Below are 24,032 nucleotides of genomic sequence, written 5' to 3'. Positions count from 1 at the left end.
TTTTTATTAAAAACTCCCATAAGGTACATACCAACAGATATTGTGTCACATAAAATCTCTTCAATTTTAATTGTATACAAGTGCTAATAAAGTATTGAGAAGGGATATACCGAACTCTTATTTGTAATGGATTGAAATTAAATGTTAAATAAAATTAAAGAAAAAATTGCAGATCCTTGAAAAGCGGAAATTTCCAGGGGCTTTTTGGCTTCATTGGATAGTGAAAAATCTATAGATCCATAAATAAATAAGTAACCTTCTACAAGGCTCTTATGTCCCAAATATATAGAAATGATCTCCATAAAGCGATACCTCATTACAAGGTAATGCTATATTAAAAAGTATGAATGATCTGCAAATATAGATATTCCTTAAAATGAAATAAGAGAGCAGATTTTGCATTCTGAGAGTTTCCAGATTATTGAGCGCTAAAACAAGTTTTTAGAGTGAAAAGTACATTTTTGTAGATCAGATTTTTCATTACTAGATTTTAGTTCGTTTTTGTTCGTTTACTTTTGACAATAGGTTTCCTTGAGAGGGTAAGAAGTTTCTGAGTAAGGTTTAGTGGAAAAATAAAACAAGTTAAATAGAAATTTTGACAGCTATAGAATCATGCCGGTTTTCTACAACAAGACAAGAAAAATGACATTGGTTCGGTAAGAAGAACTTTTGGATTTCTATAAGATGACGTATCAAGTGTTCTATAGAAGAATTTTGGCGTTCTATAAAACGGCTTGTATATTAGAACTTTTTACTTATACTACTTTTTGAGGATTTATTTGACTTATAGGCATTGACAATTTAAAGCCACTGGGTAAACAAAATCCAGTAAATCCTTACGATATTTTGTGATGATCTGGAGAGTAAATAAGATTTTATGGTCGATTAGAAGACCTTTATTCGATATGATAGTTTATTGGCCTTATGCGAAATGAAATTTTGAGTTTCTATAGGATCGCCATTGTTGTCACACCACTATTACACGTTTAAATACATTTTTATCCTTAGAGCACGTTTAGACTACTAAATCCACTCAATTTCAAACGTTTCAATGCGTATACGTCACATTAAGCCTATTCACAAATCCCGTAGATAATATTTGACTTATGGACATATATATATATATATATATATATCAACCGGCGAAATGAATTTGACTGAGCCAAGTCAGCTAGGCGAAACAAAGAAACCAGTGGAACGAATGAGCCATGGCCCAATAATAAAGTCGTCCGATAAAGCCAGAAAAAATGATTTCAATTTAGACTTAATCGTGTGAAAACGTAAACAGAAAATTTGACAGTTTGAGGAATTTCTTCCAAAATGACCGATAATATTCGCTTCTAACGACCTATTTCTTGGGCCATGGAATGACCTAAGATGAAAATCGTTCCGACCATTCATTTCAGAGAGTATTTCCTTTGGTTCGAATTTGTTCCGCACGACACAACTCTGTGAGAAACGTTCAATTGAACTAGTTCGTTCGTGAACTTAACAATTCAACATCGTACAAAATTTCTTGTCTAAAATAAGAAAATAATACACCAAATTATAAGCAATTATTAGGATTTTATAAATAATCTAACGAAATCTTAAAGTAATTGTCGAATTGCTAACAATTTCGCCATAAAAACTTGACATTTACAAAGTAAACAAAAAAGAATTGTCATCAGCAGACAGCCAACCTATTTCTCGGATCAACGCTGCAAGCAGCGCAGTCAGCGCACGCTAACAGCAAATAGCACCATCAGCAAGTGCGACGTACGTACGTAACAAACAGAACGAACTGCGAACAAATAAAGCAAAAAATAAAAAACAAAAGAACTGCAGGCAAGGTAAATCGAAGTCAGGCCAGAAAGCAGACAACCAGAAAGTTCACAACGTAAACATCAACATGGCAGGTTCAGCACTGAGAAGACTTATGGCAGAATATAAACGTAAGAGTAAAGGCCGTAGAGGTGGTTGGTCGGACGGTGAGCGACCCGACCGACTGACCATCTGGCTGCACAACAACTGGATGTTTGTTTCTTTGTTTAAACGTCTCGAAAATACAATGATATTGCAATTTTTAATTTAGATTTCTGATATATTTACTTCATTTTTTCGATTTTAGAATTGACTTTGGACCCACCGGATGGTATTGTGGCCGGCCCAGTCAGTGAAGACAATTTTTTCGAATGGGAAGCATTAATAGCGTAAGTAATGTGTCTTTTCTTCCAGAAATAGGTTTATTTGCGTCGTATGGTTAGAGTGGGCCGAGCATTAGCCGTGAATATTTGGATATGCGACAGTTACTACAAGAAGTAGAAATCCATAAATATCCTTAACTTTTTTGTCAAAACCTCGGTATGATGTCAGTTGAGTAAATGTTTATTTTAATGTTGGGCGTATTTTAATTTTACACATAACTTCTGGTATGAGACTAAAGGGGATTGTGGTAATAAATGAAAAATTTCACCTTTTACTGTGTTCAGCCATTTTACAATCTTGGCCAAACGTATAAGGCCAGTTCGCGGATCGTTATGTATTTGTTACCATATGCCCTAGATATACTTTTTTCTTCATTGAAGGAAATCTATGTTAAGTTTTCAGTAGAATTTCGGAAGCATACTATTTTTAAGAAGTGTTAAAACTCCAAAAAACATTTTTGTAATCAGGATTTTAGTCGCTTAATACCAATTTTATCTTAGTGAATTTTAAAAGAAACGAAAACGAAAGTGTCTCAGCGGAACTTTGGAAAAAGTGTATAGTTTTCAGGGCTCTTAGGTTTCAAAATTATCCGCGACTCGTTTCTACGCTTTTATTTTTTCACGGCCTTATCAGTTTGATGCAAATATTAAGTACAAGGTCCTAATCAAATCGGGAAATCATGACCAGAGGCTGCCACCTCAACAAATACATGTTCGTGTGCGTCATTTTTGTCATGGGAGCGGCATTATTCCCGGAATGCCTGCTCCGAACTTTTGTGGTCCGTGCCGGGATTAAAAGTAACCCTGGACTTTGATTCTGCAGTGTTTGCAGAATCCGTATCCACCATAGATCAATCTCGGTGAGATGCAATGGATGTAGAAATAGGTGTATTTTCGATATTGCTCTGAATTAAAACACATCCAGAAGTACTGCGAAAGGAATTACGTCGATTCATGCTGCGCTAGTACGTCTCCCAGGGTGTCTCAGGAGTCGTCGTCCGATTCGTCATCTGAATCGTGGGAATACGAGACACTCCCGAAGTCTCCTCAACAGCAAAACCTGCAGCAATTAAAACCGCATATTGCTGTTCCGCGACTATAGAATGCATCGATCTTGCAGTTCAACAGCGATAGTCTTCGCAACAAGATCAGCGAAATTGTGGAGTTTATGAGTCGAAGGAGAATAATTACCGGTGCGATTCAGGAAACCAAGCTGTAGCTTACAGCGTTGCGATGGTTACAACGTTGTGTTAATTATTATACCAAAAGCGGAGGTGGGGGACTTGCATTCTTATTACTCCATTCTGTCCAGTACACTTCAGCTAGACTCTAGTGACCCATACATTGAATGTGTGTGGGGGTAGCAGTCAAGTGTGGAAAAGTCTTCTACATACAAAGAGCATTACAAAGGTATTTTGTAGACAGTTCTTTTAAACTTCTATAGACAAAACTTTTGGGAACACATCCAAAAGGCACAACATATTCTAAAATTTTTCTAAAGATTACACCTTCTACTCTTCTATTGATATAAGAACCTCATTGGGTTATGGTAATGATATTCTATATAGGTCTCAAAAGGTTTTATAAGAATACCCTGTAAAGCTCTCTAGACAGAAGACTAGTCAATGAAGAAACTAGTTTAAAAGACATCTATTGATAGACGCCTTATAAAGGTCTCGCTCAAGCGGAAGAGATTTAAATAAATAATATATTAAATAAGAATAAAATATCTATGTTATAAAAACACATTTTTTAAACTTAATATAATATTATTGATTAGTTTCGGTAGATTTTAAATTTCCCCATTCCATAACACCCAACGTATCAGAACTTTTTAAACTACCTTTATTTTATATTTTAAAGACATGTAATATTTTCTATTTCAGTGGCCCCGAAGGAACATGTTTTGAAGGTGGTGTGTTTCCTGCCCGTTTGGTGTTTCCACCAGACTATCCCCTAAGTCCGCCAAAAATGAAATTCACCTGTGAAATGTTTCATCCAAATAGTAAGTTCGAAATTTATAGATATTTTCATATTAATATTTAAATTGTACTTTAATTTTATACTCTAGTCTTTGCTGATGGCCGTGTCTGCATATCAATATTACATGCCCCCGGTGATGATCCCATGGGCTATGAATCATCAGCCGAACGTTGGAGTCCCGTACAAAGTGTGGAAAAAATTTTACTAAGTGTTGTATCAATGTTAGCCGGTAAGTTGTCAATTGAAATTCAAAATATTAGTGTTCAGTAAGGATATGATTTTCCAAAACATAAGAAATTAATAACATCGTGTAAGGGCCTCACCTTAATTTTCAAAAAAGCGCATACAATTGGAAACTATATTATAAAATATTAAAATATTCCCAGCTTAAATTGAAATTAAAAAGGTGTTGATTAATATAAGTCCATCGTCCTTGTGAAAGATAAATTACTGCTTCTCACATTGTATTACATCGAATGTGACAAGGATAACAGGAAACTCTTCTAGAAGCCACACAGATAACCATGTCACACATCGTTCGAAGCAGTTTATATGTCTTATTATTAGTTGTATATTTAAATCTGCTTCATTTTTTTCCTTTTTTCTTATAAACTAATTTCCCTTTGTTTATTTCTCTTCCTACAGAACCTAATGATGAATCTGGTGCCAATGTCGATGCAGCTATAATGTGGCGTGAAAAACGCGAAGAATTCAATCAGATAGCCAAACGTTTGGTACGCAAAACACTGGGTTTGCCATCATAAATTTCGCATACCTATATTTCGTTAGCAATAAAATGTAATCATATTTAGGAAGAAAAGAAATTAATAACACCAACAAAAAAATCTAGAGAAAAATAATCATTGGTTTAAAATGTTAAAAACGAAAAACAAAAAACTGCAGCAACAACAAACGAGTTATGTATTTACGATTAGGTTTTGCCTCACCGTGGGCCTTTAAATGATAAAATCACCACCACTGTAATAAAATGATATTTTTTATGTTTAAAACGTAATCCCCTTCTCTCTATCCCGCTCTGTAATACTATATTTAATGAAACCAATATTTTAGTTTTTATGTTGTATGTTCTAAAGACAATTGTTTCAAAAAAATAAAATCTTTCTTTTTACAAAAAATATATATGTTTAAAAAATAAAATTAATTATATGGTTGTTTGATTGAGAAACAATATTCTTTGAGAAATCTAGGCCTATATGGTCCTCAAAAAGATTCCTAATATAGACCATGGTTCTTTGAATATTCCTTGGAAAATCTAGGCTTCTATGGTTGTTGAAAAAATTCTTTAAGAAATCTTGCCATGTATGTTCCTTATAAAAATATACCTTAAGAAATCGAGGTCTTTATGGCCCTTGAAAAAACAACTATGCCTCGATCAAGCTAGTCCTCTATGGTCCTCAAAAAATACTCTATAGTCCTTGACAAATGTAGACAACAAGGACCATAAAAAAAAAACATTCTTTAATGAATCCACACCTTGTGTGGGTCCTTGAAAAAATATTCTTTAATGAATCCACACCTTGTGTGGGTCCTTGAAAAAATATTCTTTAATGAATCCACGCCTTGTGTGGGTCCTTGAAAAAATATTCTTTAATGAATCCACGTCTTGTGTGGGTCCTTGAAAAAATATTCTTTAATGAATCCACGCCTTGGATAGCCCTTGAAAAATATTCTTTAATGAATCCACGCCTTGTGTGGGTCCTTGAAAAAATATTCTTTAATAAATCCACGCCTTGTGTGGGTCCTTGAAAAAATATTCTTTAATGAATCCACGCTTTGTGTGGGTCCTTGAAAAAATATTCTTTAATGAATCCACGCCTTGTGTGGGTCCTTAAAAAAATATTCTTTAAAAAATCCCCGCCTCTTATAGTCCTTGAAAAATATTCTTGAAAAAATATTATTTAAAAGATCCCCGCCTCTTATAGTCCTTGAAAAATATTCTTTAAAAGAACCCCGCCTCTTATAGTCCTTGAAAATTATTCTTTAAAAGAACTCCGCCTCTTATAGTCCTTGAAAAATATACTTTAAAAGATCCCCGCCTTTTATAGTCCTTGAAAAATACACGCCTTGTTTGGTCCTTGAAAAACTATTCTTTAAACAAATCCACGCCTTATTTTGAAAAAATATTCTTTAAAAAGTTCACGCCCCTTATAGTCCTTTAAAAAATCCACGTCTCTTACTCTTATAATCCTTGAAATTTTTTAAAAATTCCATGCCTTGAGTGTGTTTTTTAATTTTATTAAGTTCCACGCCTTGTGTGGGTCCTTGAAAACAAATACATCCACGCCTTGTGTGGGTACTTTAAAAAAATATTCTTTAAAAAATACATGCCTTATGTGGGTCCTTGAAAAAACATTCTTTAAAAAATCCAAGTCTTGACTACTCCTTCAAAAATTATTCTCTAAATTATCCGCCCTTCAAGAAAATTAAGAGCAACTAAAGACCTCCCATCCCTGCTTACATTCAAAACAATAGTGTGCGTTATTTGGCAACCCTATACCTCTCTGATGCGTTTCCATTGCTTCTCATGCTCTTTCTCTCTCACCCACACTAACAAATAAGCCGCTTTATGAAACTGCACACACAGATACAAAACTGTGTGTTTTCACAAACAATCCGCTCGCACCAGTATCTTGTATCTCAGTGATACCCGTGAAGTATAGAAGTGCGGCTATTACGTGCGGGTAGTTTTCAAAATTCGTTCCATTCGATTTTTGTTGTTAATACTGTTTTTTTATGAGCAGTACCTGACTAAACGACGACTACTGCTAATTTTTAATAGCAAAAAAATTAGATGCTCAAATATAGTATTTAAAAAAAATTGTGGAAAAAAGTGAAACCAGAAAAAATTAAAAAAATAGCCGAAAAAATATTCTATTATTTTAAGAAAGATAGAAAACAAAGGAAACGTGTATTAACACACACTCACACACACAAAAAAAGAAGAGTGCAAGAGAAAAAGAAGTAGTGTGGTTCACCTAAAAAAAAAAAGAAGAAAAAATACAGAAACCTGAATAACACCGACCGACCGTGCGACCAACTAACCGACAGGTAAGGGCCAAACGTCAATGACTTGTGGAACTTCAATGAAAATATCTAAAATTTCTACAAAATTCACGGGGGAAAATCTTCGCAAACAACGGGGCGAAGTAGAGGAAAATCGTCACGAAATGTGTGTTAGGAAAATAACTCAGGGCAGCGATTTCCCTCAACCTCAAACCATCCGCCGAATGATTGAAATCGAAACAAGCCTTGTGATTGCGAAATCACTTTGAAGTGGCAAAAAAAAATAAATATCGAATAGAGGAGATGTGAAATGAAATCGAACAAATTGTGTGTGTGTCGTGATGAAGTAAGTGTGAATCGGAATTAAAAAAAAAAAAACAGAATATATGACGCATTCAGGGCAGCACTAATTGTTGTTGTTGCGGCGTTGGCTGCAACCGCTTTATTTCCAACAACAAATTGTTGTAAAATAAAATGTAATAATGCTTAAATGTGTCGCCACCGAAAACAAAATCCCACAAAAAAAAATCTCTAAGTGTCTGTGCCTGTATGTGTGCGAGAGTATGTGCAAGCAAGCAAGTGTTTTTCTATTTTCAAAAAAATGATTTTCTAAAATTGTAAATCATGCTGTAAGGTAAAGCAAATGTACGCTCATGTCGACGTCGTCGGTGGCGGCGTCTGTTGGAAAACACCAAAAACCCAACAGCAACAACAAACTGAACAAATTTTTATTGAATTGCATCATTTGTTCGAGTCAGTCGTCCAAGTGAATCTCTAAACAAACACCACCACCAAAAACAAACCATTTAACGACTGCCCGACAAACACAACGACGACGACAACGATGGCCAACCAACCATCCGTTCACATCCATCCAAACGGCATTATTTGAACATCAATCGCCCGATACATTCATTCATACAAACAAACCGTTTGTAAAGCATTAGAGACAGAGAGAGTGCCAGAATAGGAGAGAGTGGGAGAGCGCGAACGACCAAATGAACCAAATCCATAGTCCACACAAATAATTGAAAAATAAAAATACATAATAAAAAAACAATAACACATTTTTCTAATTCATGAGACCCCATATGCGGCAAATTAGGGAGACAGTGGTTCCAAATGGGTTATGTTTTTATGCAAGGCATTTATACCAGGGATTTAACTATAGAAGGGTTGTCGGCATCTTGAGAAGAATGTATTTGACTCTAAGGGTATATAATTGGACTTAAGTTAGTACAAGTTATACATAACTGGGATTCACATATAGAAAAGTGATCATTCATTCGTTTAGCGTACACTGAAAGCTTAAGATCATTAACCACGCTTGCCCCAGTTAATGGACTCAGATCATAAGCTGAAAGTAGTTCCTAAACAAGGAGTAAAAACATTATTTTAAATCCTGTTATTTCGGATGAAGCCCATACCAGCTTCGCTCACGAGTTGCTTTATTGGCACCCAAAGTGAAGCCTGCTTTATTGGCGCCCAACGTGAAGCCTGCTTTATTGGCGCCCAACGTGAAACCGGCTTCATTTAACCCAAATTGGAGCGTTTATGATTTATTAAAAAAAATACAAGCAGAATATCTTCTGGCCATCAGAAGTATTTTACCTAAAATAGGACTCTAAAAGGTCTTATATTAATATAAACCTGGAAAGGAGTCTTCCATCCCTTAAATACCTATAGATTATCTGTTACTTTTATGACATATTTCGAAGACCTTTCCAAGATCTATTGGCAATATACGGTTTTTATCTATCTGCCTCTGAAACCCTACTTTGACATATAGATATTTTTTGGGCTGCAGAAGATCATCAGCTGGAGTTTGAATTTCAAAAAAATAACTTAAGAAGTCGGATCCCGGTCGCATCCTCAGATTGTGGAAATCTCAATAACATTCATTGGGTAGTTGTGAATCAAATAAGCAGTCGCGGACAGAGCCTATGATCAAAAGACCAACGATGGGCCTGAATAACCAATTCCTAGATCTTAGGTCCTTCCTAAAGTGGTATTCTTAGCGCTTGGGTGTTAGTCGTCCTCGCGTCCTTCAGTGTTTCACGGTTTGCAGTCATATACCGACTAATTTCTAGTAGTCGTGTTGATACCTGGGCGCTTCAACAAGTTGTTCCGGCTTATTTGCCAAGGCCTCAAACCCTCACTTCTATGGAAACTTCTATGGAATCCATTAGTAAACCTCAAGTCTTGAAATAATATAATTAAATGTGATAATTCGACCAATACAATTGTATTACCGGATTTTTCTCTAAACACTGCCAACCCCATTACGTTCGATGACATAAACTTCAGCCTGAACAGACAAGCGCACCTTCTCCCCGATTTAATTGAGGAAACCGACTCCTTCCGTCTCAGTAAATTTTAAAATATCCCGAACCAACTCTGGGTGGGTGAGGAAGACAACACGAAGATAATTAAAGTGACTCCTCTAAATCTAGATAATTCATCAAAAGTAATGCGAGAGGATATAAATTTCGGCCGAAGTGGAAGTCCCAACTACTTCAATTACTTCAGATCAAAAATAACATCAAATTTATGCTGAAGTTCTCACGGCGAGAGACTTGTTCGAAAGAATTAGAAAGAAAGCATTTTTAAAAATCCACTACTTAAAAAAATATTTTTTAAAAATCCACTCTTTAAAAAAATATTTTTTTAAAAATCCACACCTTGTCCCTGATAATTTTTTAAAAATCCACGCCTTGTCCCTGATTATTTTTTTTAAAAATTCACGCCTTGTCCCTGAACATTTTTTTAAATCCACGCCTTATGTGGTTTCTTGAAAAATATTCTTTAAATAATTTACGCCTTATGCGGGTCCTTGAAAAAATATTTTTTTAGAAGTCCACGCCTTATGTGGGTCCTTGAAAAAAATATATTTTTAAAATCAATGCCTTGATTTTTGACCTCCGAATTACACCAGCATCGGTTGGGGAATGCAGCCATTTCAAAATTCCTTAAATGGGATAGAATCTTCGTATGGGGCTATGTCTAAATAGGGTCCCTTGTATATTGAACATCTTTTGCAGATATTGTTTTTACTGACATTGTGGAAATATTGAAAATATCGGCCCGAGTATCAACCATATAACGTTTCCCCCAAACATTTCTGTATTGTTTTGTAATCAGGCTTATTTTCGAAGGACAGAACCAGTTCAATGAAAGCTACACGTTTTTGCATGTTCGCAAATAGCAATACCTCTCGATTGTAGCCACCGGGTTTCACCTCTAAACTATTGGTACACGTTTGGCGATTCTAGATGTTCGGATGTTCGGATATTAGAACAACATCCGAAAAAGTGGCTAAAATGTACTATTTGTTGTGCGTCGCGGTTTTTACGAGGAATTGTCGGTATAGGTCCAATTGTTGGCATATCCTCCTGAACCGCAGATTATTCATTTCAACAGAATTTGCTACAGGTTAATATAGTTTGGCTAACAACTTCACTTCAAATAATACCCTGAGGCTGCAATTTATAGTCAAACTGGGTCTCAAGAAGTAGTTATAGGCGAAACAACGTTTAAAGAATCTTTAACGGCGAAATAGAGGTTTTTGTAGGTGAACTAGAACTCAAAGAGTCATTATAGAAAAGCTGGAACTCGGGAATTTTTGGTAGCTCTACTGGAGCTCTGACAGTCTTTATAGAAGAGCTGGAGCTCTGGGAATCCTTAATGACCAGTTGAAGCTCAGGGTTTCTTTATTGGCGAACTTAGATATGCTTAAACTAGAACTCAGAGAGTGTTTATAGAGGAGCTGAAGTTTTGTAGGCAATCTGAAGTTCAAGGACCTACTATCAGGGATTCATAACATACGATGTAGAGCACAGTGCACTCTCGCGAGAATAAGTTTCACTAATCTCTCACACACATACAACTGAACCAATTGAAAAACCATTGACACACACAAAGCCAAGTGCGTGAGAATAGAATTTTTTACGCTCTGCCCGTGCCTGATGTAGAGAGACAAACTGAAGTCAGTCTTTGTACGGGATCTAAAGGTTTATAGCCAAATTTAATATGATCTTTATAGAGAAGCTAAAATCCTTATTTACTGAAATGTTGGGGTAATTTGATGGTCATAATTATATACGAGTAAATGAGATATATTTCTTTCTCATATAACTTTTTCTCGGCATTTTCTTCGACCATGAATTTTGACTTCACACAGTTTGCAGATTGTTTAATTAACCTACATATTTGTGAAAAATATTTCAATTAAAAAAAACACATTTTTTACTGAAATATTTAAATTCTAATCGAAACTAAGTTATTTCCACTAACAATAGGTAGCTAATTTTAATTTTAATGCTGAAATATTTGTTTGACTGACTTCTGCTAAAAAAATGTTTTTCTTCCTTCTATTAAAAAAATTGATTTGTTTACATAATATATTATTGTTGTTGCTGCTATTGTATATTGTTATATTGTTGATATGTCTAATGTTGTTACTCTGATGATGATTTCGATGAATTGTTAGGAATTCGCATTTGTTGTTTTTGTGTTATTTTGTTTTGTTTTTTTTTCTGTGGCAAATTTGGAATATTAAGGCGGCAATGAAATTGTGGGGAAGGTCACCCACTCAAATCGTTGAATTTTTCGATTTGTTTATTTTACATTTTTTATTGGTGTACACGTTTCATGTTGTTGTTGCATAGAAATAAGTAAAAAACCGCTGATTTTTTCTCTGTTTGTTTATAAATTTCCAAATGAATAATTCCGCCGCTACGCTATGGAAAAATACATTGGGCGTTTGTTTTTTGTAAATGATCACAGATTGGGAGAGAGTGAGAAAGAGTGGGAGATATTGTGAGAGAACTGGAATCAGCAGTCGATGAAATTTTTATTATTATTATTTTAATTTGTATAGTGAATTATTACCAATGTTGTTGATTTTTATTTTTCTCCAAAAAGGGGAAAAACTGCTCATCATCAGCAGCCAGCCAGCAGTAGCATCGTCGTCGTTGCCCTCGTTTATATGTCAGCGACGATTCGCTGGTCATTTCCTCTGCTATTGAATTAATTAATTAATAAAGAAATGCAAAAAAATTGTAATAAATATCTCTATATGCCGATCTATTTAAAATGTGTTATTGCGTTTTAAATTTAATGTTTGTTGTTGTATTTATTTGCATTTGTTGTTAGTGATGTTACAAATAATAATGGGAGAGGTACTATATTTGCTGTGCATCTATCCATTACATTAAATTATGGGATTTGAGTTCATTGTATTGGCATGACAAGTTGTGAAACCTGGAAAAATGTTTGTTAATTTCTTAACAAAATATTAAATAATTAGAAAAGTCTACGAACACCTTGAAAAGGTCTATTATATATCAAAAATCCGTAGATACACTATAAATTACATATACAAGACTTTATAGACCACATCCGAGGAGTTTTTTGCACGACCTGAAGTTCGGAGATTTTAGAGACGATGTGAATCGCTGAAAGCCTTGGTAAAGAAGGTGAAGTTTTCGAAGTCGTTAAACACGAGCTGGAACTCAAGGTATTTTTATAGAAGTTCAGGGAATTTTTATAGGCGAACTATAGCTTAAGGTGTATTTTATTGGCGAGCTGGAGCTCAGGGACTCCTTGTAGCCGAACTAGATGTCAGAGAGTCTTATAGACAAAGTGGAAATCCTGCAACCTGTAAAGCCCGCCTGGAGCTCAGGGAGTCCTTGTAGGCGAACTAGATGTCAGAGAGTCTTATAGACAAAGTGGAAATCTGACAACCTGTATAGCCCGTCTGGAGCTCAGGGAGTATTTAAAGGAGAGCTGGAGCTCAAAGAAAATATATATACCTATTAAAGCTCAGGAAACCTTTATACACAAGCTAAAGCTCATGTCGTCTTTATAGACCACGAGCTGGAACTGAAGGAAGGCAGGGCTCATGGAATTTTTGTTGACTAGTCGAATTTCAGGAAATCTTTATAGGCGAACTAGAGCTTCGGGCGTATTTTATTGTTGAGCTGGATCACAGGGAGTCTTATAGACAAACTTGAACTTTACAAACCTTTATAACCTCTCTCTCAGAGTCTTTATAGGAGAACTGGAGCTCAAAGATAATTTATATACCTATTAAAGCTCTGGAAACCTTTAGACACAAGCTAGAACTCAGGTCGTCTTTATAGGCCACGAGCTGAAAATCAAGGAAGGTAGGGCTCAGGGAATTTTTGTAGACTATTCGAATTTTAGAGACATTTTTTTAGTACAACTAGAGCTTAGGTTGTATTTTATTGGCGAGCTGGAGTTAAGGTAGTCTTAAAGAAAAACTTGAACTTTACAAACTTTTATAACCTCTCTCTCAGAGTCTTTATAGGAGAACTGGAGCTTAAAGAAAATTTATATACCTATTAAAGCTCAGGAAACCTTTATACACAAGCTAAAGCTCAGGGCGCCTTGATAGGCCATATGTGACACAGAGAGGAGTTATGGGCGAGCTGGAGCACAAGGGGTCTTTATATGGCAAAAAGAGTCTTCATAGTTGACCTAGAGTTCATGGAGACTTTATAGACAACGTAGAGCTCGGGTTTGGAAATATATATAGACGAGCTGAAACTCTTAAATCGTTATAGTTCGTTTGGAGTTCAGAGAGTCAGGAAAACTGGAGCTCGGGAAATCTTTATGGGCATACTACATCTGAGGGAACCTCTAAAGACCCTCTTGAGATAGAGAGAGAGTATTTATTGCCTTGCTCGAGCTCAACGAGTTTTAAATAGACCATCTGGAGCTCAGGAATCGTTATAGACCATTTAGTGTTCGGAGAGAAACTCTGAAACTCTGGGGAAACATACAAACTGGAGGTTTGGCAGTCTTCAGAGGAGATCTGGAGCCCCGGGAATCTTTATAGATCACTTGAAGCTTATAGAGCATTTTTATGTACAGGGGCCAGAATTCAGTGTGTCTTTATAAACTATCTATAACTCAGGGATTATTTATGGGTCAGCTGTAGCTCCAAGAATATTTTTGGATCATCAAGATCACAAGTGGTTTTTTATAGAAGAACTAAAAGTAAATCAGTCTTTATTATTGAGAGGAAGCTCAGAAAGCCTTTTTAGGCGATCTGGATTCCTAATATATGGGAAGCTGGGACAAAAAGAAGGTTTATACACGATATGAAGGTTTATAGACGAGCTGAAGGGAGCCTTCATAGACGAATTGAAGGGATTCCTTATAGGCGAGGTAATGGCCACATTTATAGAGGAGCTGAAAATTGTCTTTATAGACGAGAAGCTGAAGGCCATCTGAAGGTTTATAGACGAGCTGAAGGGAGCCTTTATGGACGAATTGAAGGGGTTCTTTATAGACGAGCTGATGGCCATGTTTATAGAGGAGCTGAAAATCGTCTTTATAGGCAAAAAGTGGAAGGCTGTCTTCATAAACAAGCGGAAGACGCCTTATGTGGGTCCTGAAAAAATATTATTTAAAAATCCACGCCTTATGTGGGTCCTGAAAAAACATTTCTTAAAACTTCACGCCTTATGTGGGTCCTGAAAAAACATTTTTTAAAACTTCACGCCTTATGTGGGTCCTTAAAAAATTGTGTTTTAAAACTCCACGCCTTATGTGGGTCCTGAATTTTTCGACCAGCTAAAGTGTGTGAAGCTTTCATAGATAAGCTGAAGCTTTAAGTTCGTTATTAAACACTTTCAGATGGTTATAATGATATATGTCCAGAGGGAGGGAAGGTGACGAATTTGAATCGAATTTGTAGTTGAACTTTAAAAACCACTCTCGTATTTATTCTTAATTACTGCAAATTAAATAATGCATAAAACAATTTTAGTTCCAATCAGAGATGCCGTCAATGAATTGATCACATTATATTGATTGAATGTCGTTTTATTTTACAATAATAAAAATCATTCGTTCTGTGTGCAGCGTATATTAGAGGTATATAAGCTTATAATTTATTGTGGTCGAAAAATTTGTAATAACATCAAATATTATGTCTAGAACCAAGGTTTAGAATACCAAAAGGTATACCTCAGCGAACAAAATTGTTCGAACAGGGTGCGCCTCCGCGTTCCTATGTTTTTATAAGGCGTACATTTTGTAAAAAAGTTCTGGTTTCGATCGTAAATAAAAAAAATCTTTTTTTCGAATATTCAGTGCAGTCCTTCTTTTTTCGAATTTCACTTAATTACTTGTCCAGATTACCTTCACGGTGGGTTGTGTTGTGATTTTCGGAATATATTTTTTTTAATAAAAAACTAAGCAACAACAGTGAATCTTTACATATTATGATGAGTCATAATTCAACGAAAAGACGTGTGTCTATGCATAGAAACCCCAATCAGCATCAAGCGCCCACCCTCTATCAGGGCACATCAAATTCAAAGAAAAAAAAACAATTATTATGATCACACGTAATTAATAAATTTCAAGGGAATATAAAGATTCTTTATAGCAAAATTTTCGTATTCAATTAAAATTTTTATGTAAACATTAGGCCACGTGCCTATAGCTTTTTAAAGTACAGTCCGAACAAACGTTATTGATTTTCGCAATGTTAAGATCTAATATTTTTTTTTTTTAATTTTTTAATAGTTAGTGGATAAGTGTGCGTAAGGAGATTTTATTTGGATAAATTATTATCAACATAATATTGAATTTTCTAATTAACATTTTTATGCAAATAAAATGTGACGCCAGTTGAAAATAAAATTAAGTTATAGCTTATATGGTCATTGAAAGATATTCCATAAAACACATACTTCAATATTTTTAGAATATTCACGCCTAGGAGCTTGAAAAATATTTTTAAAATATTCACGCCTATTGTGATCCTTAAAAAGTATTATTAAAAAATCCTTGCCTGGGATGGTCCTTAAAAATGTTTTTAAAAAATCCTCGCATTGGATTGTATTTTTTAGTTTTTTTTAAACCTAGGATAATTCTGAAAAAAAATATTTAAAAAATCCACTACTAGGATAGTCCCTAAAAAAGTTATGATACAAAATCCACGCCTAGCATGACGCTTGAAAAAAAAAAATTTTTTAAACACACTTTGAATGACCTTCGGGCCTTGAAAAAAATATTCCTTACCTTGAATCCAAACCTTGTCTGGTCCTTAAAAAAATTGTTCTCAATTTCTATTCTCCTTGCCTCTGTCTCCTACAAACAAAGACCTACCACAAGTAAACTCCTAATCTAAATTGGGATTTACAGAGCTTAGGTTTTCATTCGAACGTTCTTGCCTGTTTTTATTCCTATATCACAGGCAGTGTGCGCAAAGTAGTGATAGAAGGATTTGTATCTAGTCCTTATCTCCAAACTCCAGGTGTACCTCAAGGTAGTATCCTTAGGTCATTTCTTTTCAATTTATTCATTAATGATATATCAAAATGTTTCCATAGCTCTAATTTTTGATTTGGAACCTGATCTTAACAATTTAGTTGTGTGGTGTGAGGAGAATAAGCTTGAGTTAAACATCTCAAACTGTTCCCATGTTTCATTTTACAGGTGTTTAAACCCAATCCAATCAACTAGAGGTGGCCAATCTTGTTCACTTAGCGGATCGATCTTTCTCGTTCCTTTTTTAAAAAGGAACTAGTTCCTTAATGTAGTTCCTTTGCTCCATATAGTTCCTTTACTCCATACAGTTCCTTTGCTATATATAGTTCCGATTCCTACATAGTTCCTTTGAATCTCTCTCTTTCATCGTTCTTTTTGTTTTTTTTTTCCATATAGTTTCTTTGCTCCATATAGTTCCTTTGATCCATATAGTACCTTTGCTCCATATAATTCCTTTACTCCATAAAGTTACTTTGCTCCATATAGTTCCGACTCCTACCTAGTTCTTTTGAATCCCTCTCTTTCATCGTTCTTTTTTTTCGTTTTTTTCATATATAGTTCCTTTGATCCATATTGTTCCTTTGCTCTTTATAGTTCCTTTTCTCCATATATTTCCTTTGATCCATATAGTTCCTTTGCTCCATATAGTTCCTTTGAATCTCTCTCTGTTTCATCGTTCTTTTTGTTTTTTCGCTCACATAGTTCCGTGTTAATTTGTTAATAAATGCAAAAATTGAAAAAAAATGAAATGAAGCTAAAGAATTAAACGGCAGGACGATAATTTGAAAATATTTTTTTAATAAATAAATAAAAATATTTAAAGGGCCCCATAGACTATAAATCATGCCGATGAACCCTTTTTTGTATATGTGAGATTGACTAGTGTATGGCAAAATCTTCAATCACTATTCAAAAAAATCTATTTTTGTCCCAAAAATTGAATTTTGAGTCGTAAATTCAGTTGTTTTTTTTCTGACACAATTCTATTATTTTTGTACACAAAATTATTTACTGACAACTTTCAAAATGAATATTATTCACCAGATTGATATGGTTTCATTTTTAAAATCAAAACTATTTTGATTTTCTTCATGCATTGTGTGTGTCACACATACATATATAAAATTTCAAAAAATAACACATACTATGATAAATGTTGTACGGCATGATGTATAGTGTATGGGGCCCTTAAAACAAGTAAAAAAAGTAAAATTTAACTATTTACACAATTTGAATGAGATCAAAAAGGAACGAGATCAGAAAAACGAACTGTATTAATTACAGAGCTGGAACTAGTTCCGATCGTTCCTTTCTCGGAATAGTTCCAAGAACTAGTTCGTTCCGAAACTAACCAACTCTACAACCAACATTTAAGATTGGAAATAATATTCTCAAAAAATCATATAGCACCTTAGATTTAGGTGTAATGTTTGATACGCCTTTGTCTTTTGTTCCGCATTTGGACCTCATAATTTCTGAAGCCTACAAGATACTTGCTTTTGTAAAAAGAAATTGCGCAGAATTTTCTGATCCGTATACCAAAAAGAATTGTTTATACAGCCTAGAATACGCATCAATCATATGGGGCCCCTACTGCAACTCCCATATATCTCGTGTAGAAAAGATTCAAAGACGTTTTACAAAGTTTGCACTAAAAAAATTCACTGCTGACACACCCTCGTATAAATCTAGGTGTTTATTAATGGGATAGCAAATTTTCGAAACTCGAAGAAAGTTCCAATCTACATATTTTATATTTGACATACTTAATAATAAAATTGATTCTCCAGATTTAGTATCGTTAATACCCATGTTTGTCCCACCGAGGATTTTAGTATAAATTTTTAAATCAATTTTGTAAGAAATATTTCTTTAATATAGAATAGTTAATTTTAACAACTAACTATATTATCTTAGTCTGTAAGCATACTGAATTTCATTGACTGAATAAATAAATAGATAGGTGGTTCTTGAAAAATATTCTTCCAAAATCTCTCGCTTCTAGACTGGGTGTTCTTCTATATCAATATTTAATATTCACCAGAAACTTATTGTTTACTTTCTTCAGAAAAGAAAAATTCCACTACAAATTAGTTCTACTTAACATCTATTTCCAGCGCATTCAAAAAAATGATTCATCATATTGGCCATCTTACCATATCCGTTTCCCCATACAAGTAACACATGGTCTACCAGCCACATCGTAACACATGTATGGGCCTTCTCTTGGTAAATTACAACTGTCTGTGGATCGGAACCATTTGCTTATCTAACACGTTTGTCTAATTACTGGAAATCGTTTTTTGTTTTTGCTTTCATAATTCTAAACAATTTTAATTTTATCATTTATTTATTTTTCTATACGTTTTGTTCGTGTTTAATTGTTGTTGGTGTTCTTCTTCGGTTCGGTTTTTTTTTTTTTTTGCTTAGCTACAGAAATAACCGTAAACTGATAAGGTTAAGATTTTAAACGATTTTTGTTTGTGTTATTGTTTTTGTTACTTAGGCACAGTGGTTAGATAAAAAATAATAATTAAAAGTAGTTAAATATTGGCTTAAAATTAGACGAATTTTGGAGGTGCAAATGGGGAGTCGTAATTCGTCGTAATTTTTAGCAACAAGTTGTAAAATACAAATTATTAGATTATTTTTAATTCGAATCACTGGGACTCATCTTTGGACCCCCATTATTGTCAATACATTTTGAGTCTATTCTATTTAAAAAATTTCCCTATTCCATTCCACTGTTCTACACCGGCATTTGTATATGTATGAGTTTCTGTTGGCGTAAAAATAACCGAAACAAAAGAAAGTGAAATAAGGTGGAAATGAAGAAATTTAAAACACTGCAGTGTAGTGAAATGAAATATTAGTGTCGTCGAGATGACTTATCGGCATACACAAAAAACATTCAAACCGACATACATACGTACATACATATATCGTTTACCTGGGGGATAAGAAAGGTAATATTTTTTCCAATATGTTGCCGTCATCTCATTGCTTCACATAGTAAGACATTCTAAAAAAATACACTAAGGTGCCAAATAGACGAAGAGAGGAGAGAGGGCTTTCAACTTTCTATACTTATAACAAAAAATAGAAATGAAAACTGGATAGAGAATATAAACCAGTTTAGTAGGAGTTTTTTTTATCAATTTCTGTATTTTGTTGTTGTTGTTTTTTTATTGGCTGAGGAGTGAATGCATTTAGCCACATTAGACAATGATGAAGTTTTAATTGCGGCTATTTCAATATGTTTTTTGTTTTGTCAAGTCGATAAGATTTGGACATTTATAGCCTGAAATTGTCATTTGTTTTTTTGTTTTTTACTAATCGAAGTTTTGGCATAACAATTTATTTTATATGAGAGTATTTGGTCAGGATTATTTATAAAGTATTGGATAATATTCTGTGTCGTTTAAAAATGGCTAAAATTATTCTCCACTTGGTCTAAATTCATTTTTGAAGACCTATCAGTTCCAGATCATCTACAGTTTCATAAAAATACCCTGCTTAGTCAAATTTAAAATACCCTCAATAGTCAAATTTAATTTTTGTTCCTAATGAAAGATATGGCATAAAAATCATTGTGCGGAAAAATTCGCTCGCGAATAATTCAAAATACGTTCTTTTCGTTTTGGGCTCATTGTACGAATGAATTTATCGCGATAAACTCTTTACCAAACGAGCATTTGCCAACCGAATGTTCGCACACACAAAACAAACGAATGAGAGCACACAACAACGATCGTTCGTTTTGTTTGGTGGTTGAAATTCTTTCTGACATTCTCTCACGAATGAAAACAAACATTCGCGAATGCTCGCGAATTCTCAAAACAGCAACAAGAATACAAAAAAAAAGTTCGTGAACTCAAAGTTGTAGTTGAAATTCTTTCTGACATTCGCTCACGAATCAAAACAAACATTCGCGAATTCTCAAAACAGCAACAAGAATAAAAACAAACGTTCGTGAACTCAAAGTTGTTGGTCATGTGTTTTGTTATTCCCCACATTTTCAACACTTTCAGCTACACACCCATACTTTGCACATACGCTTGCGAGCATTCGCGAACATTTGTTTTTTGAATTTTTCAAAAGAATACTCTTCGTTTGCAGCGAAATTTTATTGTGCGTGAATTTTTCGTACAATGCGAACATTCGCGAGAGATTGCAAATGCTTGTTCATTCATTGTAACTTAATCATTCGCGATAAATTGAAAACATTCGAATTCTCGCCGTGAGCCATCGCGAGAAAGACCGCGTTTTTATCATTCTGCGCACCCTTGAATAATATTTTCCTCGTTTAAAAATGAATATTATTATTCTCGCCTTCTTCTTTGAAGACCTATGAGCTCCAGCTCATCAACATCTTCATAAAGATGCCCTGCTTAAGGTCGCATATTGAATCACTGTATATCAGCTTGTCTATAAATACTCCCTGAACTTCAAATTGTCCATAAAGATTCCAAAAGCTTCCTGAGCTTTAGCTCGTCTATAAAGACTCCCTGCGCATTCGCTTGTCTATGAAGACTCGCTGAGCTTCAGCTGGTCTATAAATTCTCCTTGAGCTTCAGCTCGTCTATAAAGACTCTCTGGGCTTCAGTTCGGCTATGAAGACTCCCTAAGCTTCAGCTCGTATATAAAGTCTCCCTGAGGTTTCTATGAAGACTCTCAGAGCTTCAGCTCGTCTATAAAGTCTACCTGAGCTTTAGCTCGTCTATAAAGACTCTCTGAGCTTTAGCACGTCTATAAAAGCTCCCTGAGCTTCAGCACGTCTATAAAAGCTCCATGAGCTTTAGCTCGTCTATAAAGACTCCCTCATTGTCAATAAAGACACGTCTATACAGACTCCCTAATCTCCGGCACGTCTATAAAAGCTCACTGAGCTTCAGCACGTCTATAAAAGCTCCCAGAGCTTTAGCTCGTCTAAATATACTTCCTGAGGTTCAGCTTGTCTGTAAAGAATCCCTGCTTCAGCTCGTCTATAAAGACTCCCTGCTTCAGCTCGTCTATAAGGACTCCCTGCTTCAGCTCGTCTATAAAGACTCCCTGCTTCAGCTCGTCTATAAAGACTCCCTGCTTCAGCTCGTTATAAAGACTCCCTGCTTCAGCTCGTCTATAAAAACTCTCTGAGCTTCAGCTCGTCTATAAAGAACCCCAGAGCTTCAGCCCGTCTAAAATTCTCCTTGAGCTCCAGCTAGTCTATAAAGACTCCCAGAGCGTCAGCTCTCAAAATATTCGATATTTTGGCGATGTTTTTCAACTACATTTGTATTCCCTTTGGGTAGAAAATCTCCCTAAGAAAAATTATTTATATTGACCCACGTAACGGAGGCACAAACGTAATAAAGTTTTCTACCAAGTAGCACCAATATCGGCTCATATAATATCGTCTATTTTTCGTTTTATTTGATTTTTTTTAATTCGCATTGGTTTGCCAACATTTTTACCAAAAATTAAATATATCAAGCCCCATATGTTTGTCTATGCCCTTTTTAGGTGTTTCAATGGGTCTTAGCCCCATTTTTCAAACGAAGTGAAGTCCAGTTCGACTCAACCGAATTTAACGACGTTTTTATTAAACCATTTTTTAAGGGTCATTATAAGCGAGGATAGATTTTAGGTAATTTTAAAGTTTACCTCATGGTCGTGGTGGAAAAAAAATCGGTCCGATAGTTCTCATTCCACACATGATGGAAAACAGATACGCTTGAAATGAAAAGTAGCTGTAACTTTGTTTGTTACGGCAATTGGATTTCCATTTTCCAGAATTTATAATTGAAGCTCCTGGCAACACAGCAAGCCAAGGTGGAATTAATTTCTATATCGTTTTTTCCTAATGAAGCAGTACTTGTATCGGATTCCACGGAATATTGCATATACAACCATTTTTATATAAGTGTGTAGTCATGGCATGATGAGGAGTGGAGTGTAGGTGGCATCCATCAAATGACGTCATTGAACATCGTGCAGCATGCATTATTGCGTGTAATTACATCAAAGTAGTATACATCCATCATTGAAGGGGGGTATACATGTATAGGGTGTGGGAGGGTGTCCGACTTGAAGTGCCTAATCTCTTTTAACGTTGAATTGTATTATTTCCTGTTATTCGACGAATTACTTCTAAATGCTATTAATAAAGGTCATTTGTGTCAATTATACTTAGAAGAAGGAGAATTGAAAGGAGAATGAACAAAATTGAAATGGAAACAAGGAAATAGACTAAAAAAAGAGGAGACCCTGTGAGTTATTTGAACACACCTACAGAGATACAAATGTAAGAGTAGTATTTGAAAGGAGTTTTTTTTGACGAAGAAGAAGGCTTATTAGGAATTTGCTAAGGGGTTGTATTGCCATGGCTATTGGCCAGGTTCCAAAATGAAGAAGACACTTCGAACTTAATTCTCAAAGCAGAGTTGGGCATAGAGCGGAACCTTAGGACATTTTTAAATACAATTTGCATTCTGTGAGAGAAGACTTGTGCTGTTTTATAACCAATATTTTATAAATATGTGTGTATGAACAAAATATGTAAATATGTATATTAGACCAAAAAAAATTGTTGACCCATGACTTGCCTTTTCTTTTGTTATTATTATTCTCCTTTTTTTGTTCTCATGACAATTTGTGTTTTCAGTTTTGAATAAATTTCCGCTGTTTAAAATTCAAACAGCAAGTGGAAAATTGCAAACAGAATGTCATTATTTGACATTAACAATGATTTTGCGAATATTCGACCAGATACCTATTAGCAAATATTTTGTAATGACTCAGCAAAACTGCATTGTTGTTCGGCTGTTCTTTTCCGCTTTTTTATTTTTTGATTGGCATACTAATAATGCACTCAAGACAAATAGGCGAAATATCGTTGAACTTGTGGTGTCTGCAGTTATGTGAAATTGTTGTTGTTGTTCTTATTGTGTATATGTGAATATTTTTCAAGTACCTGACAAGACGTGGATTTTTTAAGAACCTGACAGGGCGTGGATTTTTTTAAGAACCTGACAAAATGCCTCAGAGAGCTGAGGTTCGATTTTTTTTCTATAGAAAAAAATGCCTCAGAGAGCTGAGGTCCGATTTTTTTTCTATAGAAAATAATGCCTCAGAGAGCGGAGGTTCGATTTTTTTTTTCTATAGAAAAAAATGCCTCAGAGAGCTTAGGTTCGATTTTTTTTTTCTATAGAAAAAATGCCTCAGAGAGCTGAGGTTCGATTTTTTTCTATAGAAAAAAAATACCTCAGGGAACTGAGGTTAATTTTTATTTTTAAATACCTCAGGGAACTGAGGTTCAATTTTTTCTATAAAAAAATACCTCAGGGAACTGAGGTTCAATTTTTTCTATAGAAAAAATACCTCAGGTGACTGAGGTTCAATTTTTTTCTACAGAAAAAATATCTCATAACTGAGCTTACAATTTTTTTCTACAGAAAAAAATATCTCATAACTGAGCTTACAATTTTTTTCACAGAATATATTGTTTCCACTGAGGTTCGATTATTTTCTATAGAAAAAAATGCCTCAGAG

General features: G+C 34.7%; 2 protein-coding genes across 3 annotated transcripts in view; both read left to right on the top strand.

The window, feature by feature from the left end:
- Positions 1–1,805: 1,805 nt before the first annotated feature.
- Positions 1,806–4,983, top strand: LOC133326073 (ubiquitin-conjugating enzyme E2 G2). Its single transcript, XM_061534750.1, has 5 exons — positions 1,806–1,934; positions 2,111–2,192; positions 4,073–4,191; positions 4,258–4,398; positions 4,815–4,983. Exons 1-5 carry the CDS (start codon positions 1,892–1,894, stop codon positions 4,931–4,933), a joined length of 504 nt encoding a protein of 167 aa, XP_061390734.1. The 5' UTR covers positions 1,806–1,891; the 3' UTR covers positions 4,934–4,983.
- Positions 1,867–24,032, top strand: part of LOC133326072 (heat shock protein beta-1) — a 117,978-nt gene continuing 95,812 nt past the window's right edge. For both annotated transcript variants that reach the window (XM_061534749.1, XM_061534748.1), the window contains exon 1: positions 1,867–1,870. The gene's annotated coding sequence lies outside the window, so the exon portion shown is untranslated. The remainder of the gene's footprint in view (positions 1,871–24,032) is intronic.

This window comes from Musca vetustissima, unplaced genomic scaffold (assembly GCF_032173495.1).
Source record: "Musca vetustissima isolate MV318-11 ecotype Yass unplaced genomic scaffold, APGP_CSIRO_Mvet_v1 utg13556, whole genome shotgun sequence".
NCBI classification, from domain to species: Eukaryota; Metazoa; Arthropoda; class Insecta; order Diptera; family Muscidae; genus Musca; species Musca vetustissima.
Note: the sequence above shows the minus strand (reverse complement) of the source record. Positions and strands in the feature narration are given on the sequence as shown.